At 50.3% G+C, this 14682-nt stretch overlaps 1 protein-coding gene across 4 annotated transcripts in view; it reads right to left on the reverse strand.

Annotated features, from left to right (window-relative positions):
- LOC132384103 (solute carrier family 22 member 6-A-like) overlaps positions 1-13823 on the reverse strand; it is a 58815-nt gene extending 44992 nt beyond the window's left edge. For 3 of the 4 annotated variants that reach the window (XM_059955442.1, XM_059955443.1, XM_059955444.1), the window contains exons 1-3: positions 13422-13823; positions 5601-5704; positions 1485-1639 (exon numbers count right to left, since the gene is read on the reverse strand). In XM_059955442.1, the coding sequence (XP_059811425.1) occupies positions 1485-1639; positions 5601-5704; positions 13422-13823 (661 nt within the window). The remainder of the gene's footprint in view (positions 1-1484; positions 1640-5600; positions 5705-13421) is intronic. The other variant, XM_059955445.1, reaches the window with a different exon arrangement.
- Positions 13824-14682: the final 859 nt, after the last annotated feature.

The raw sequence follows: 14682 nt of genomic DNA on the forward strand, positions 1-14682 counted from the left end.
TAAATGTGAGCAGGCTCTTTCCACTTGGATTAGGAGAGATTAGTATGAGTGGACATGGCTTTAGGGTGAAAGGGGAAAGGTTTAGGGGGAACTTCTTCACTCGGAGAGTGGTGAGAGTGTGGAACCAGCTGCCATCTGACGTGGTTAATGCGGACTCACTCTTAAGTTTTAAGAATAAACTGGATAGATGCATGGATGGAAGCGGTCTGGAGAGTTATGGACTGGGTGCAGGTCAATGGGACTAGCAGAATAAAGTTTTGGCACAGACTAGAAGGGCCAAATGGCCTGTTTTCTGTGCTGTAGTGAAATGTCACTGTGCTGAGAGCTGATAGAAGGTCCCTCCTGAGCCCAGAGAGGCTTGAATGAATCTAGACACTTATTTTATCAGGATGAGTGAGCAGGGCTTAGAAATGAGACTGTGTGAGAGTTTGTGTGTCAGTAGAAGGGAGTGGGGGGGGTGCATGAGTGAGAGAGTGAGTGAGAGTGAGGGGGAGTGTGAGGGGGGTAGTGTGGGGGGGAGTGTGAGGGGGAGAGAGAGACAGATTGAGAGGGATTATGAGAGAGTGAGGGGGAGTGTGAGGCGGGTAGTGTGGGGGGGAGTGTGAGGGGGAGAGAGAGACAGATTGAGAGGGATTATGAGAGAGTGTGTAACAAAGGCAAGTGTGAGAGAGAGAAAGAGTCTGAAATGAAAGAGAACAGACAAAAGCCCATCATGATTGCAAGCAGTTTTGAGACAAATGGTCTAATTCTGCTCCTATATCTTGCGGTCTTATGGCCTCATCTATGAAAGGATGGAAAAAGGCCTTGGAAAGGGTCCAGAGGAGAAACTCAAGAATGATTCTGGCAACTAAAAGGTTAATGTATGAGGAGCATTTTAAGGCTCTGGTCCTGCATTTGAAGGAGGTTAGAAGAATGGGGGGGGGGGGGGGTGGAATCTCATTGAAACCTATTGAATATTGAAAAGCCTTGATAGAGTGAAAATAAAGTGGATGTTTCCTATAGTGGGGGAGTCTAGGACCAGAGGACACAGATAGAGTGGATGTGGAGAGGATGTTTCCTAGAGTGGGGATGTCTAGGACCAGAGGACACAGATAGAGTGGATGTGGAGAGGATGTTTCCTAGAGTGGGGGAGTCTAGGACCAGGGGACACAGATAGAGTGGATGTGGAGAGGATGTTTCCTACAGTGGGGGAGTCTAGGACCAGAAGACACAACCTTGAATAGAGGGATGTCCATTTAGAACAGGGATGAGGAGGAATTTCTTTAGCCAGAGGGTGATACATCTGTGGAATTCATTGCCATAGGCAGCTGTGAAGGTCCTCATTGGGTAAATTTAAGGTGGAGGTTGATTGGTTCTTGATTAGTCAGGGTGTTAAAGGCTAAGGGGAGAAGGCAGGACAGTGGGGTCGAGAGGGATGATAAATCAGCCGTGATGGAAGGGAACATGGGTCAATGGCCGAATTCTGATCGTAAGGTCTCACGCACCCAGGCACACTGTGTTGAGAGCCAGCCCTGACACCGCCATTCCTGACAGGACCCTCCAGAAGCAGTAGAGTGGGAAGGAGGAGGAGAAGGCGCCGCACATCCCGGACACCGCCATCAGTAGGTGGGACAACCATAGGACTGTCCGTCGCCCGAACCTGACAACCAAAAGCACCGGGTAAAATATCTCACCTCGCTACCTAAACACGGGAGATTCTGCAAATGCTCACTCACACACTGCTGGAGAAACTCAGTCAGGCAGCATCTCTGGAGAGAAATAAGGTTTTGGGGCGAGACCCTTCACCAGGAATGGAAATGAAGGGCGGGTTAGAAGACAAAGAAAGACTGTAAGACCATTTCTTTGGAGTGAAGGTGGAAGAGAGGGTAGAGGTAGACAAGATGATGGCGTGGACAGGCAGAGACTTTTTCCCAGGGTGGAAATGGCTAATACAAGGAGGAATAATTTTCTGTGCTTAGGGGGGGAAGTATAGCGGGGTGGAGATGTCAGAGGTAGGTTTTCTTAACACGGCAAGTATTGGGTGTGTGGATCACCCTGCCAGGGGTGGTGGTAGAGGCAGATACATCAGGGTCATTTAGGAAACTTTTAAATAGGCACACGGATGGTAGAAAAATGGAGGGGAAAAAGTTGGATTGATCTTGGAGTGGGTCAGAAAAATATTGTGGGCTGAATGGCCTCTACTGAGCCATGCTTAATTCCCTCAATAGATAGAACATGTTGTAGTTCTACGTTCTATGCTCTACCTCTGGGGTGGAAATAAACAGTTGACGTTTCAGGCCTCTACCCTTCATCAAAACATCTTATTTCCTGCCCAGCACTGGATTTCAAATTGAAAGTAAATTTAGGATCAAAATACATATCAGTTATAATATACTACCCTGAGATTCATTTTCTTGCAGGCTTTTACAGGAAAAATAAACGATCCAATGAAATTTATGGAACAATAAAGGATCCAATGGAATTAACAGAAAACCACACATAAATCCATCCAGGCCATGCTCTCTCCTCGTTGCTGCCATTGGGCGGGAGGTACAGGAGCCTCAGGTCCCACACCACCAGGTTCAGGATCAGCTATTGCCCCTCAACTATCAGGTAGAAGGTAGAGGAGCCTCAGGTCCCACACCACCAGGTTCAGGATCAGCTATTGCCCCTCAACTATCAGGTAGAAGGTACAGGAGCCTCAGGTCCCACACCACCAGGTTCAGGATCAGCTATTGCCCCTCAACTATCAGGTAGAAGGTACAGGAGCCTCAGGTCCCACACCACCAGGTTCAGGAACAGTTATTACCCCTCAACCATCAGGTAGAAGGTACAGGAGCCTCAGGTCCCACACCACCAGGTTCAGGATCAGCTATTGCCCCTCAACTACCAGGTAGAAGGTACAGGAGCCTCAGGTCCCACACCAGCAGGTTCAGGAACAGTTATTACCCCCCAACCATCAAGCTCCTGAACCAGTGTGGATAATTTCACTCACATCTACTCTGAACTAATTCCACAATCTACAGACTCAGCTTCAAGAACTCTTTACAACTCTTGTTCACAGTACAGGGGTAATATTTATTTTATTTGCCAGCTTTTGCATGTTGATAGATTGTCTTTGATCAGTCGAAGTAAATTTATTATTAAAGTAAACACGACGAAATCTGCAGATGCTGGAAATTCAAGCAACACACACAAAATGCTGGTGGAACGTAGCAGGCCAGGCTACATCTATAGGGAGAAGCACTGTTGACGTTTCCCTTCGTCAGGACTAACCGAAAGAAAAGATAGTAAGAGATTTGAAAGTAGGAGGGGGGAGGGGGAAATCCGAAATGATAGGAGTAGACTGGAGGGGGTGGGATGAAGCTAAGAGCCAGAAAGGTGATTGGCAAAAGGGATACAGAGCCGGGGAAGGGAAAGGATCATGGGACGGGAGGCCTAGGGAGAAAGAAAGGGGGAGGGAAGCACCAGAGGGAGATGGAGAACAGGCAAAAAGTGATGGGCAGAGAGAGAAAAAAAAAGAGGGGGGAAATAAATAAATCAGGGATAGAGTAAGAAGGGGAGGAGGGGCATTAACAGAAGTTAGAGAAGTTCAGGCCATCAGGTTGGAGGCTACCCAGACGGAATATAAGGTGTTATTCCTCCAACCTGAGTGTGGCTTCATCCTGACAGTAGAGGAGGCCATGGATAGACATATCAGAATGGGAAGGGGACGTGGAATTAAAATGTGTGGCCACTGAGAGATCCTGCTTTCTCTGTCAGACAGAGCATAGGTGTTCAGCGAAACGGTCTCCCAGTCTGCATCGGGTCTTACCAATATATAAAAGGCCACACTGGGAGCACCTGACGCAGTATACCACACTAGCCGACTCACATAGAGGGATCAGAAGCGGAGAGGGTGAGCAGTTTCAAGTTCCTCGGTGTCAAGATCTCTGAGAATCTAACCTGGTCCCAACATATTGATGCAGTCATAAAGAAGGCAAGACAGCAACTATACTTTATTAGGAGCTTGAAGCGGCATGTCAACAAATACGCTCAAAAAGTTCTATAGTTATACTGTGGAGAGCATTCTGACAGGCTGCATCACTGTCTGGTATGGAGGGGCTACTGCACAGGACTGAAAGAAGCTGCAGAAGGTTTTAAATCTAGTAAGCTCCATCTTGGGCACTAGCTTACAAAGTACACAGGGCATCTTCAAGGAGCGGTGTCTCAGAAAGGCAGCGTCCATTATTAAGGAATTTCAGCACCCAGGGCATGCCCTTTTCTCACTGTTACCATCTGGTAGGAGATACAGAAGCCTGAAGGCACACACTCAATGATTCAGCTTCTTCCCCTCTGCCATCCAATTTCTAAATTGACTTTGAAGCTTTGGACAGTACCTCACTTTTTTAATATACAGTATTTCTGTTTTTGCACATTTTTTAATAATCTATTCAATATAGATAGGGTAGTTAAGAAAGCTTATGGGGTGTTAACTTTCATAAATCGAGGGATAGAGTTTAAGAGACACGATGTAATGATACAGCTCTATAAAACTCTAGTTAGGCCACACTTGGAGTACTGTGTCCAGTTCTGGTCGCCTCACTATAGGAAGGATGTGGAAGCATTGGAAAGGGTACAGAGGAGATTTACCAGGATGCTGCCTGGTTTAGACAGTATGGATTATGATCAAAGATTAAGGGAGCTAGGGCTTTACTCTTTGGAGAGAAGGAGGATGAGAGGAGACATGATAAAGGTGTACAAGATATTAAGAGGAATAGACAGAGTGGTCAGCCAGTGCCTCTTCCCCAGGGCATCACTGCTCAGTAAAAGAGGACATGGCTTTAAGGTAAGGGGAGGGAAGTTCAAGGGGAATATTAGAAGAAGGTTTTTCACTCAGAGAGTGGTTGGTGCGTGGAATGTACTGCCTGAGTCAGTGGTGGAGGCAGATCCACTAGTGAAGTTTAAGAGACTACTAGACAGGTATACCGAGGAATTTAAGGTGGGGGGTTATATGAGAGGCAGGGTTTGAGGGTCAGCACAACATTGTGGGCCAAAGGGCCTGTAATGTGCTGTACTATTCTATGTTCTAATATATGTAATTGATTTACTTGTTTATTTATTGTTATGTTTTATTTTATATATTACTTTTTTTCTCTCTCTGTTAGATTATGTACTGCATTGAACTGCTTCAGCTAAGTTAACAAATTTCACATCACATGTTGGTAATAATAAACCTGCTTCTGATTCTGAATCTGTGGAATGCTCTGCCACAGACTGAGGTGGAGGCCGAGTTTGTGTGTATATTTAAAGTGGAAGTTGATAGTTTCCTGATCGGTCAGGGCGTCAAAGGAAATAACGAGAAGGCAGATATATGGGGTTGAGTGGGATCCAGGATCAGCCGTGATGTTGTGGTGGAAAAGAGTCGATGGGTTGAAAGGCCTCATTCTGCTCCCATGTCTTATGAGCTTAGGTCTCAGAACAGGCCCTTGTGGAACACCTCAGGTCACTTACCTCTCGAAGCTTCCCCAGATCCCATGCCTCCTGAATTTTTGAATACTCCTACCATGGGGAATATTAGTGAATGCCTTACTGAAATCCATGTGGATATTCAGATGAATCACTCGTTCCCAGAACCTTACCTGTCGGAGAGCCTCCCGAGAATGATGGATCCTACCAGGATTCCGGCCATGTAGAGAGACTGCGCCAGGTGTCTCAGTGGTTTGCGGTTGCAGACCAGGTCCCACTGCCAAAGCAAGAACACCGCCAAGACACTCAGAGAGCAGCTGAACAAGTGTAGGAAGCAATAGCAGCTGAACTTCTGGGCTTTCGGTAAGATGGCGGCATGTTCGAATGCAACAGCCTCTTGGGGCCCAATCAAAGAGGTGAACTTTTCTTTTTTAAATGTGTTTTTTTACATATAGTAAGCTATACTGTTCTCCAAGAACAACCAGTACGGCAGGCCTACAACATCAGTGATCTGTTCTTTGTTTGGAGCTGGTGGACCAGTCACAGAAAAAGAAGCCAGCAGACGGCGGAGGGACTTGGGAGTGCTTGTGCCTGAATCGCAAAAAGTTGGCTTGCAGGTACAACAGGTTATTAAGAAGGCAAACATTCGCCTTCATTGCTAGAGGGACTGAATTGAAGAGCAGGGAGGTCATGCTGCAACTATACAGGGTACTAGTGAGGCCGCACCTGGAGTACTGTGTGCAGTTCTGGTCTCCGTACTTGAGGAAGGATATACTGGCTTTGGAGGCAGTGCAGGGAGGTTCACCACGGTGATTCCAGGGATGAAGGGGTTAACCTATGAGGCGAGATTGAGTCACCTGGGACTATACTCTATGGAGTTCAGAAGAATGAGAGGAGATCTTATACAAACGGACAAAATTTTGAAAGGAAGATTGAAGTAGGAAAGTTGTTTCCATCGGTAGGTGAGACTAGAACTAGGGGACATTGCCTCAAGGTTCAGGGGAGAAGTTTTAGGACGGAGATGAGGAGACAGACAGTGGCGAATCTGTGGAATTCTCTGCCCAGGGAAGCAGTTGAGGCTTCTTCGCTAAATATATTTAAGAAACAGTTCGATAATTGTTTACATAGTAATGGAATTAAGGGTTATGAGGAAAAGGCAAGCGGATCAGCCATGATCTTATTGAATGGAGGGCAGGAGGAAGCCAGCATGCGGCCGGCGGTCAGATTTTGAAAGGTGAAGCCAGCACTCGACCAGAGAAGGAAAAGCCGGCGGCCAGCCGGGAGAAGGAGCCGACGCTCGGCCTGGGCGGCCTTTCCTGCTAAGATGACGCTGGAGGCGGTGCAGCGCGGTTGGGAGTCGGCCTCTCCGGGCAGTGCTGCCCTCCAGTGTTCGGCCAGCGGAAGGACAGGCAGGCGGGAGCTGCGCCGCCAGTTTGCATGTCGCTCGGGGTCTCAGAGTTTTCCTGCATAACGATGTGTGTGTGTTTCGTCTCTCGCTCTTTTGAATGCATGTTCTGCACCTGGGACCCAGAGGAACGCTGTCTCCTTTGACTGTATCTATGTATGATAATGAAACTTGATTTAATTTTGATTTTGGTTTCAGAAGTCCGCCACTTGACACTTGAATATCAAGTTCAAGTTTAATCCGCGGTCAACCATAGGCAGATGCACAGCCAAAGAAACAGCGTTTCTGCAGGGCCAAGGTGCAAACCACAATACATGCCGACACGCTCAGCACAGAGAGTTACGAGCCAGCCCAGCCAGTCACAATAAATAATATCAGCACCTGTCTCTGAGAGTTAGTGGGCTGAAGATTGACGGTGGAAGTTGATGGGATGTTCTCCTGGAGCCACGTTTCTGCAAGAACAGATACACAACAGTTCCTCAGCTCGCACTTGGCCAGCTTGGCTTTCAGGGAGTGAAGACTGGAGGGGGGCCAGGCTCCAGCACAGATTCCTGCATGCCCTGTTTTGTCCCGCACTGCAGGATTTGCAGAATTCAACCTTGGGTTTGGTCTTCCCCACAGAAAGCCACAAAACAAAAAAAACCCTGGAACCTGTTCAAAGAGGAAGCATCCGGAACATCAAACATCCCCCCCATAGAATGGAAAGGGCTCAGGCATATTCAGTTCAGTCCAGCTCTGTCACTCATTTTCTGCAGGCCGATCAAAATCACCCAAACAGCAACAGAAACAGGAGCGACCAGGCACCAGAGACACATCATAACGTGAACTGGAGTCCAATCCACACGGCGTGTCGATTAAACCTTGCACTGCACGCGGGACTACGACACCTTCGTCCGGGAGCAGCGAGACTGTTCGAACACAGGGTCCTCCGCCAAGAGTAGTGAGTGAGAAGGAGTGAGATATCCCATTCAAACGCAAGGACCTTCCTCCAGTGCGAGAGGCGGAGAGAGATCGTTTGAACGCAGGGACCTCTCTTTGGCAGCGGAGAGCAAGATTATCACCTTCCTCTTGGAGCTGAATGTCCTCGGGAGAAAAGTATCACCTCTCCACCCCCTCATCGTCAACAATTCTACGGTCAGCGTCACCTCGATATTCAGGTCCCTGGGCATCAATATTTCACAGGGCCTCGTGTGATGATGGAGAACCAGATCTCCTTCGAAAACAATAAGGCTCAGTAGAGGGTTTATGTATTTAAGCACATTTCAGTCCATATCTATACTTTAACCTCAAACTTTCCTCCCTAATGGTTGAACTCTGTTGCTTTTGTGACATGACACACCCTGACCAGCACCCCACAGCAAATCCCTGATGTACATAAATCTACACGGAGAATAAAGTTGATCTTTGAAGTTACCACAGCGACTATCATCTCTCCATACCTGCCTAACAACCCCTCACGCACTTCATGGTATTACCTGGCAGGGAAAGGCCCTTTGGCCCATCTGGTCCATGCCATCTAAGCTGGTCCCATTTGCCCCAGATCCCTCTAAACCACGGATTACCAACCTGGTGTCCACAGACTCCTCGCTTAATGGCAGGGGTCCATGGCATTAAAAAGGCTGGGAGCCCCTGGTCTAAACCTTTCCTGTCTATGTACCTGTCCAAGTGTCTTTTAAATGTTGTTAATGTAGCTGCCTCAACCACTCCCTCTGGCAGCTCGTTTCATGTACGGACCAGCCTCTGGGTGAAGAAGTTGCCCCTCAGGTTCCTATTAAATCTCTCCCCTCTCACCTTAATCCTGTGCCCTTTGGTCCTGGTTCCCCAACCCTGGGGGGAAGACTGCATACATTCACCGATTTAAGCCCCTAGGGGTTTTATACTTCAAGTTTAATGGACGGTCATTGTGGGAGCGGACCCTGTGTGAGTGGGCCAGCGGGAACATGGCTTGGGCAAAGGTGCCAGAGGACCTAGGTAGATTTTTCAGATAACTTCATTCCTTCCGTCCTTGCTTTCTGTTTAGGAAAGGCAAGCGAAGTTGGAACAGCTTAATGAGGCTCTATGAAGAGATAGGGGATTCAACAATTGGTGAATGGCAGGTTTTTGTGGAGGGGAACTTTATCTTCTATTCCAGAATGAGACCCGGGACTAGATCTTCAGTTCGGGAATGAGACCCGGGACTAGATCTTCAGTTCGAGAATGAGACCCGGGACTAGATCTTCAGTTCGGGAATGAAACCCGGGACTAGATCTTCAGTTCGGGAATGAGACCTGGGACTAGTTCTTCAGTTCGGGAATGAGACCCGGGACTAGATCTTCAGTTCGGGAATGAGACCCGGGAACAGATCTTCAGTTCGGGAATGAGACCCGGGACTAGATCTTCAGTTCGGGAATGAGACCTGGGAACAGATCTTCAGTTCAGGAATGAGACCCGGGACTAGATCTTCAGTTCGGGAATGAGACCCGGGACTAGATCTTCAGTTCGGGAATGAGACCTGGGACTAGTTCTTCAGTTCGGGAATGAGACCCGGGAACAGATCTTCAGTTCGGGAATGAGACCCGGGACTAGATCTTCAGTTCGGGAATGAGACCTGGGAACAGATCTTCAGTTCAGGAATGAGACCCGGGACTAGATCTTCAGTTCGGGAATGAGACAGGTCAGAGAGAGGAACTTGTGGAGGGGAACACTTCACATCCAGAGATCATGAGGCCATTAGTTCAAAACAGTCAGCAGGTCAGGAGATTGTGGAGAGAGTTGGAAACTGTTCCTTGTGGACTTTACACACCTCTATAAGGTCACCGGTCAGTCTCCTACAGTCATGAAGAAAGTCCAAACTGCTCAATCTCTCTCTATAACCCAGTCCTTCGAAAGCCAGGCAACATCCTTGCAAATCTCCTCTGCACTCTTTCCAGCTCAATGGCATCTTCCTATAGCAGGGCGACCCAAACTGAACACGGTGCTCTGATTGGGACCTCACTGATCTTTCAATTGTAACAAAACATTGCTAATGTAACGTAGCTCAATAGAGTGGATGTGGAGAGGATATTTCCTATAGTGGGGGAGTCTAGGACCAGAGGACACAGATAGAGTGGATGTGGAGAGGATGTTTCCTGTAGTGGGGGAGTCTAGGACCAGAGGACACAGATAGAGTGGATGTGAAGAGGATGTTTCCTGTAGTGGGGGAGTCTAGGACCAGAGGACACAGATAGAGTGGATGTGGAGAGGATGTTTCCTGTAGTGGGGGAGTCTAGGACCAGAGGACACAGATAGAGTGGATGTGAAGAGGATGTTTCCTGTAGTGGGGGAGTCTAGGACCAGAGGACACAGATAGAGTGGATGTGGAGAGGATGTTTCCTATAGTGGGGGAGTCTAGGTCCAGAGGGCACAGCCTCTCAATGGAGGGGCATACATTTAGAAGAGAGATAAGGAGGAGGAATTTCTTTAGCCAGAGGATCTGTGAAATTCGTTGCCAAGTACTGGGTGTGTTTAAAGTAGAGGTTGCTAGGTTCTATGATTAGTTAGGGCATGAAGGGATACGGGGAGTAGGCATGAAATTGTGGCTGAGAGGGAAATGGATCAGCCTTGATGAAATGACAGAGCAGACTCGATGGGCCAAATGCCCTAATTCTGCTCTTATATTTTATGATTAATGGTTTTATAACAATGATGTTACACTCCTCAAGAAGGTCACCACTCATTCCCAGCACTGCGAGGAATAAAGTCCCAGCCTGTCCAAACTCTCCCCATTGGTCCATTGAGTCCTGGCAACATCTTCGTAAATCGCCTCTGCACCCTCGGCAGCACAACAATGACTTCCTGTATAACGCACACACGTACAATGCTGGAGGAACTCGGCAGGTCAGGCAGTATCTATAGAGGGGAATGAACAGTCGATGTTTCAGGCCAAGACCCTTCATTGGAACTGGAAAAGAAGGGCGAAGAAGCCAGAATAAGAAGGTGGGAGAGAGGGGGAAGGAGCCCATGCTGGGGGTGTGAAAGGTGAGACCGGGTGAGGGGGAGGTGGGTGGGTGGGGGAGAGGGGGGATGAAGTGAAACACTGGGAGGTGATAGGTGAGACCAGGTGAGGGGGAACGTGGGAGGGTGGGGGAGGGGGGATGAAGTGAGACACTGGGAGGTGATGGGTGAGACCAGGTGAGGGGGAAGGTGGGTGGGTGGGGGAGGGGAGATGAAGTGAGACACCGGGAGGTGATAGGTGAGACCAGGTGAGGGGGAAGGTGGGTGGGTGGGGGAGGGGAGATGAAGTGAGACACTGGGAGGTGATAGATGAGACCAGGTGAGGGGGAAGGTGGGTGGGTGGGGGAGAGGGGGATGAAGTGAGACACTGGGAAGTGATAGGTGAGACCAGGTGAGGGGGAAGGTGGGTGGTGGGGGAGGGGAGATGAAGTGAGACACTGGGAAGTGATAGGTGAGACCAGGTGAGGGGGAAGGTGGGTGGGTGGGGGAGAGGGGGGATGAAGTGAGATACTGGGAGGTGATGGGTGAGACCAGGTGAGGGGGAAGGTGGGTGGGTGGGAGAGAGGGGGATGAAGTGAGACACTGGGAGGTGATGGGTGAGACCAGGTGAGGGGGAAGGTGGGTGGGTGGGGGAGAGGGGGGATGAAGTGCGACACTGGGAGGTGATAGGTGAGACCGGGTGAGGGGGAAGGTGGGTGGGTGGGGGAGAGGGGGATGAAGTGAGACACTGGGAGGTGATAGGTGAGACCGGGTGAGGGGGAAGGTGGGTGGGTGGGAGAGAGGGGGGGATGAAGTGAGGCACTGGGAGGTGATAGGTGAGACCAGGTGAGGGGGAAGGTGGGTGGGTGGGGGAGAGGGGGGATGAAGTGAGACACTGGGAGGTGATAGGTGAGACCAGGTGAGGGGGAAGGTGGGTGGGTGGGGGAGAGGGGGGATGAAGTGAGACACCGGGAGGTGATGGGTGAGACTGGGTGAGGGGGAAGGTGGGTGGGTGGGAGAGAGGGGGGATGAAGTGAGACACTGGGAGGTGATAGGTGAGACCGGGTGAGGGGGAAGGTGGGTGGGTGGGAGAGGGGGGGATGAAGTGAGACACTGGGAGGTGATAGGTGAGACCAGGTAATGGGGAAGGTGTGTGGGTGGGGGAGAGGGGGGGATGAAGTGAGACACTGGGAGGTGATAGGTGAGACCAAATGAGGGGGAAGGTGGGTGGCTGGGGGGAGAGGGGGATGAAATGAGACACTGGGAGGTGATAGGTGAGACCAGATGAGGGGGAAGGTGGGTGTGAGGGTGGGGAAGGGGGGCATGAAGTGAGACACTGGGAGGTGATAGGTGAGACCAGGTGAGGGGGAAGGTGTGTGGAGGAGAGGGGGATGAAGTGAGACACTGGGAGGTGATAGGTGAGACCAGGTGAGGGGGGAGGTGGGTGGGGGAGAGGGGGGATGAAGTGAGACACTGGGAGGTGATGGGTGAGACCGGGTGAGGGGGAAGGTGGGTGGGAGGGGGAGAGGGGGATGTAGTGAGACACTGGGAGGTGATAGGTGAGACCAGGTGAGGGGGAAGGTGGGTGTGAGGGTGGGGGAGGGGGGGATGAAGTGAGACACTGGGAGGTGATGGGTGAGACCGGGTGAGGGGGAAGGTGGGTGGGAGGGGGAGAGGGGGATGTAGTGAGACACTGGGAGGTGATAGGTGAGACCAGGTATGGGGAAGGTGGGTGGGTGGGGGAGAGGGGGGATGAAGTGAGACACTGGGAGGTGATGGGTGAGACCAGGTGAGGGGGAAGGTGGGTGGGTGGGGGAGGGGGGGATGAAGTGAGACACTGGGAGGTGATAGGTGAGACCAGGTATGGGGAAGGTGGGTGGGTGGGGGAGAGGGGGATGAAGTGAGACACTGGGAGGTGATATGTGAGACCAGGTATGGGGAAGGTGGGTGGGTGGGGAGAGGTATGAAGTAAGAAGCTGGGATGTGATAGGTGGAAAAGGTGAAGGGGTGAAGAAGGAGGAATCTGATAGGAGAGGGGAATAGACTGCTCCTCCTTCCCTTTCTCCCGTGCTCTGCTAACCTGGTCTGGATTTCCAGCATCTGCAGAATATCTTGTGGTAATTCTTTCCTATAACAGGTCAAACAAAGCTGTGCACAACATTCCCAGCATGACCTCACCAACATAACGTCCCATTCCCTGTACTCATTGCCCTGACTATTGAAGACCAGAGCAGCAGACATCTCCTTCACCACTTCCCACCTGTGACACTGCTCTCTGAAAGGGGGAAGGTTGGTCAATGAACGCAAACAGCTTTCGAGGCAGAACAGGCCCCCTCTCGCCCAAATTCGATCAGTCCTTCTGATTGCAAAACTTGGCCACGGGCTGTCCAGAGGCCGGCTGCGAAAGAAGGAAGATTGGACATGGGGCTAGCAACCCCATTTCATAAAAGCCCAGAGCTACAGAAACGCCAACAATCTGCAAAGACTTCATCCCTGAGAGATCTTCACCTGGGAAGATGGGCTTCACCCGGGGCCCAGGTCAGCGGACTCTGGTTAGCTACCTTAGGCGGCCAATGTCCAGGAGGGGTGATGGGACTTAAGCTAAGATCGGATTGCAAAGTGGTCATCTGAAACGTACCTCTGTGACAATCGTCATTGTGAACTGGGAGCGGTCGTACACCCACCCATCGGTGCACGCCTGTGTGTCAGGTTGGCTCCCGTTGCCCTGCGTCTCGTTGGTCCCCAGGAGATGCCACTGTGGGGAGGTGTACATGCGGCACTTGTCCGGCCTCCCTTCCTCGTCCAGGGGCAGGAACACCCGGAGAAACTCCTCCCTCAGCGGCTCCTCCGTCACATTGAGGTACCGCGAGCCCTCGGCTCCCAGCCGCACCCGGCACCGGTGGTCGGGAACAGCAGCCACGAAGTTCTGGAGCAGATTGTGGGTGGACAGCAAAGCAAGAGGGATAGCGAGGAGAACAATGTGAATGACGTGGAATCTGCCCGCAGTTCCCAGCTTCTCCAGGATGTCCTCAAAGCCCATGTTCACGTCGTGTGGTCACTTTCAGAGAGCCTCTGTCACCTGGGAGACCTCAGTTCAGCTGCCTTTGGGTACAGGTTGGAATCAGCAAGTTTCAGCAACATCTAATCTGGTGGCAACAGATACACTTGTTAGAGTCAATGTCAAAATCAAACTTACTTTCGTCTGCACAAATCCATGGGTATTTGCCTGTTCCACTCACCCCTCACATCCCCCTTTGAACTGACCCCCACTCACCTTCAACGCATGCCCTCTGGTGTTAGACATTTCAACCCAGGAAACAGACACTCCCTGTCCACTCTGTCTATGCTGTTCGTAATCTTGTCAACCTCTATCAAATCTCCCCTCGGCATCTGCCACTCCGCAGAAAACCCCCCAAGCTTATCCGCCTCTACTGATACCACATGCCCTCTAATCCAGGCAGCACCTTCGTAAAGCTCTTCTGCACCCACTCCAAGGCCCCCACGCCCTTCTGATAATAGGGCGACCGGAACTGTATGCAATACTCCTGATATGGCCTAACTCGAATTTTACAAAGTTGCAACATAACTTCCTGATTTTTCAACTCAATGCCTCGACTAATAAAAGCAACCATTCTCTATGCCTTCTGAACCACCCTGTCAATCTGAGTAGCCAATATCAGGAAGCTATGAGTTTGGACCCCAAGATCTCTCTGCTCAGCAACATGGTTAAGGATCTTGGCCAGTGTATTGTCTCCTTGCATTTGCCCTATCAAGGTGCAACACCTCATATTTATCTGGGTTAAACTCCATTGGCCCATATCTGCAACTGATCTACATAACGTTGTATTCTTCACCAGTATTCTGCACTATCCACAACTCTACCGATCTTGGTATCATCT

This window comes from Hypanus sabinus, chromosome 31 (assembly GCF_030144855.1).
Source record: "Hypanus sabinus isolate sHypSab1 chromosome 31, sHypSab1.hap1, whole genome shotgun sequence".
NCBI classification, from domain to species: Eukaryota; Metazoa; Chordata; class Chondrichthyes; order Myliobatiformes; family Dasyatidae; genus Hypanus; species Hypanus sabinus.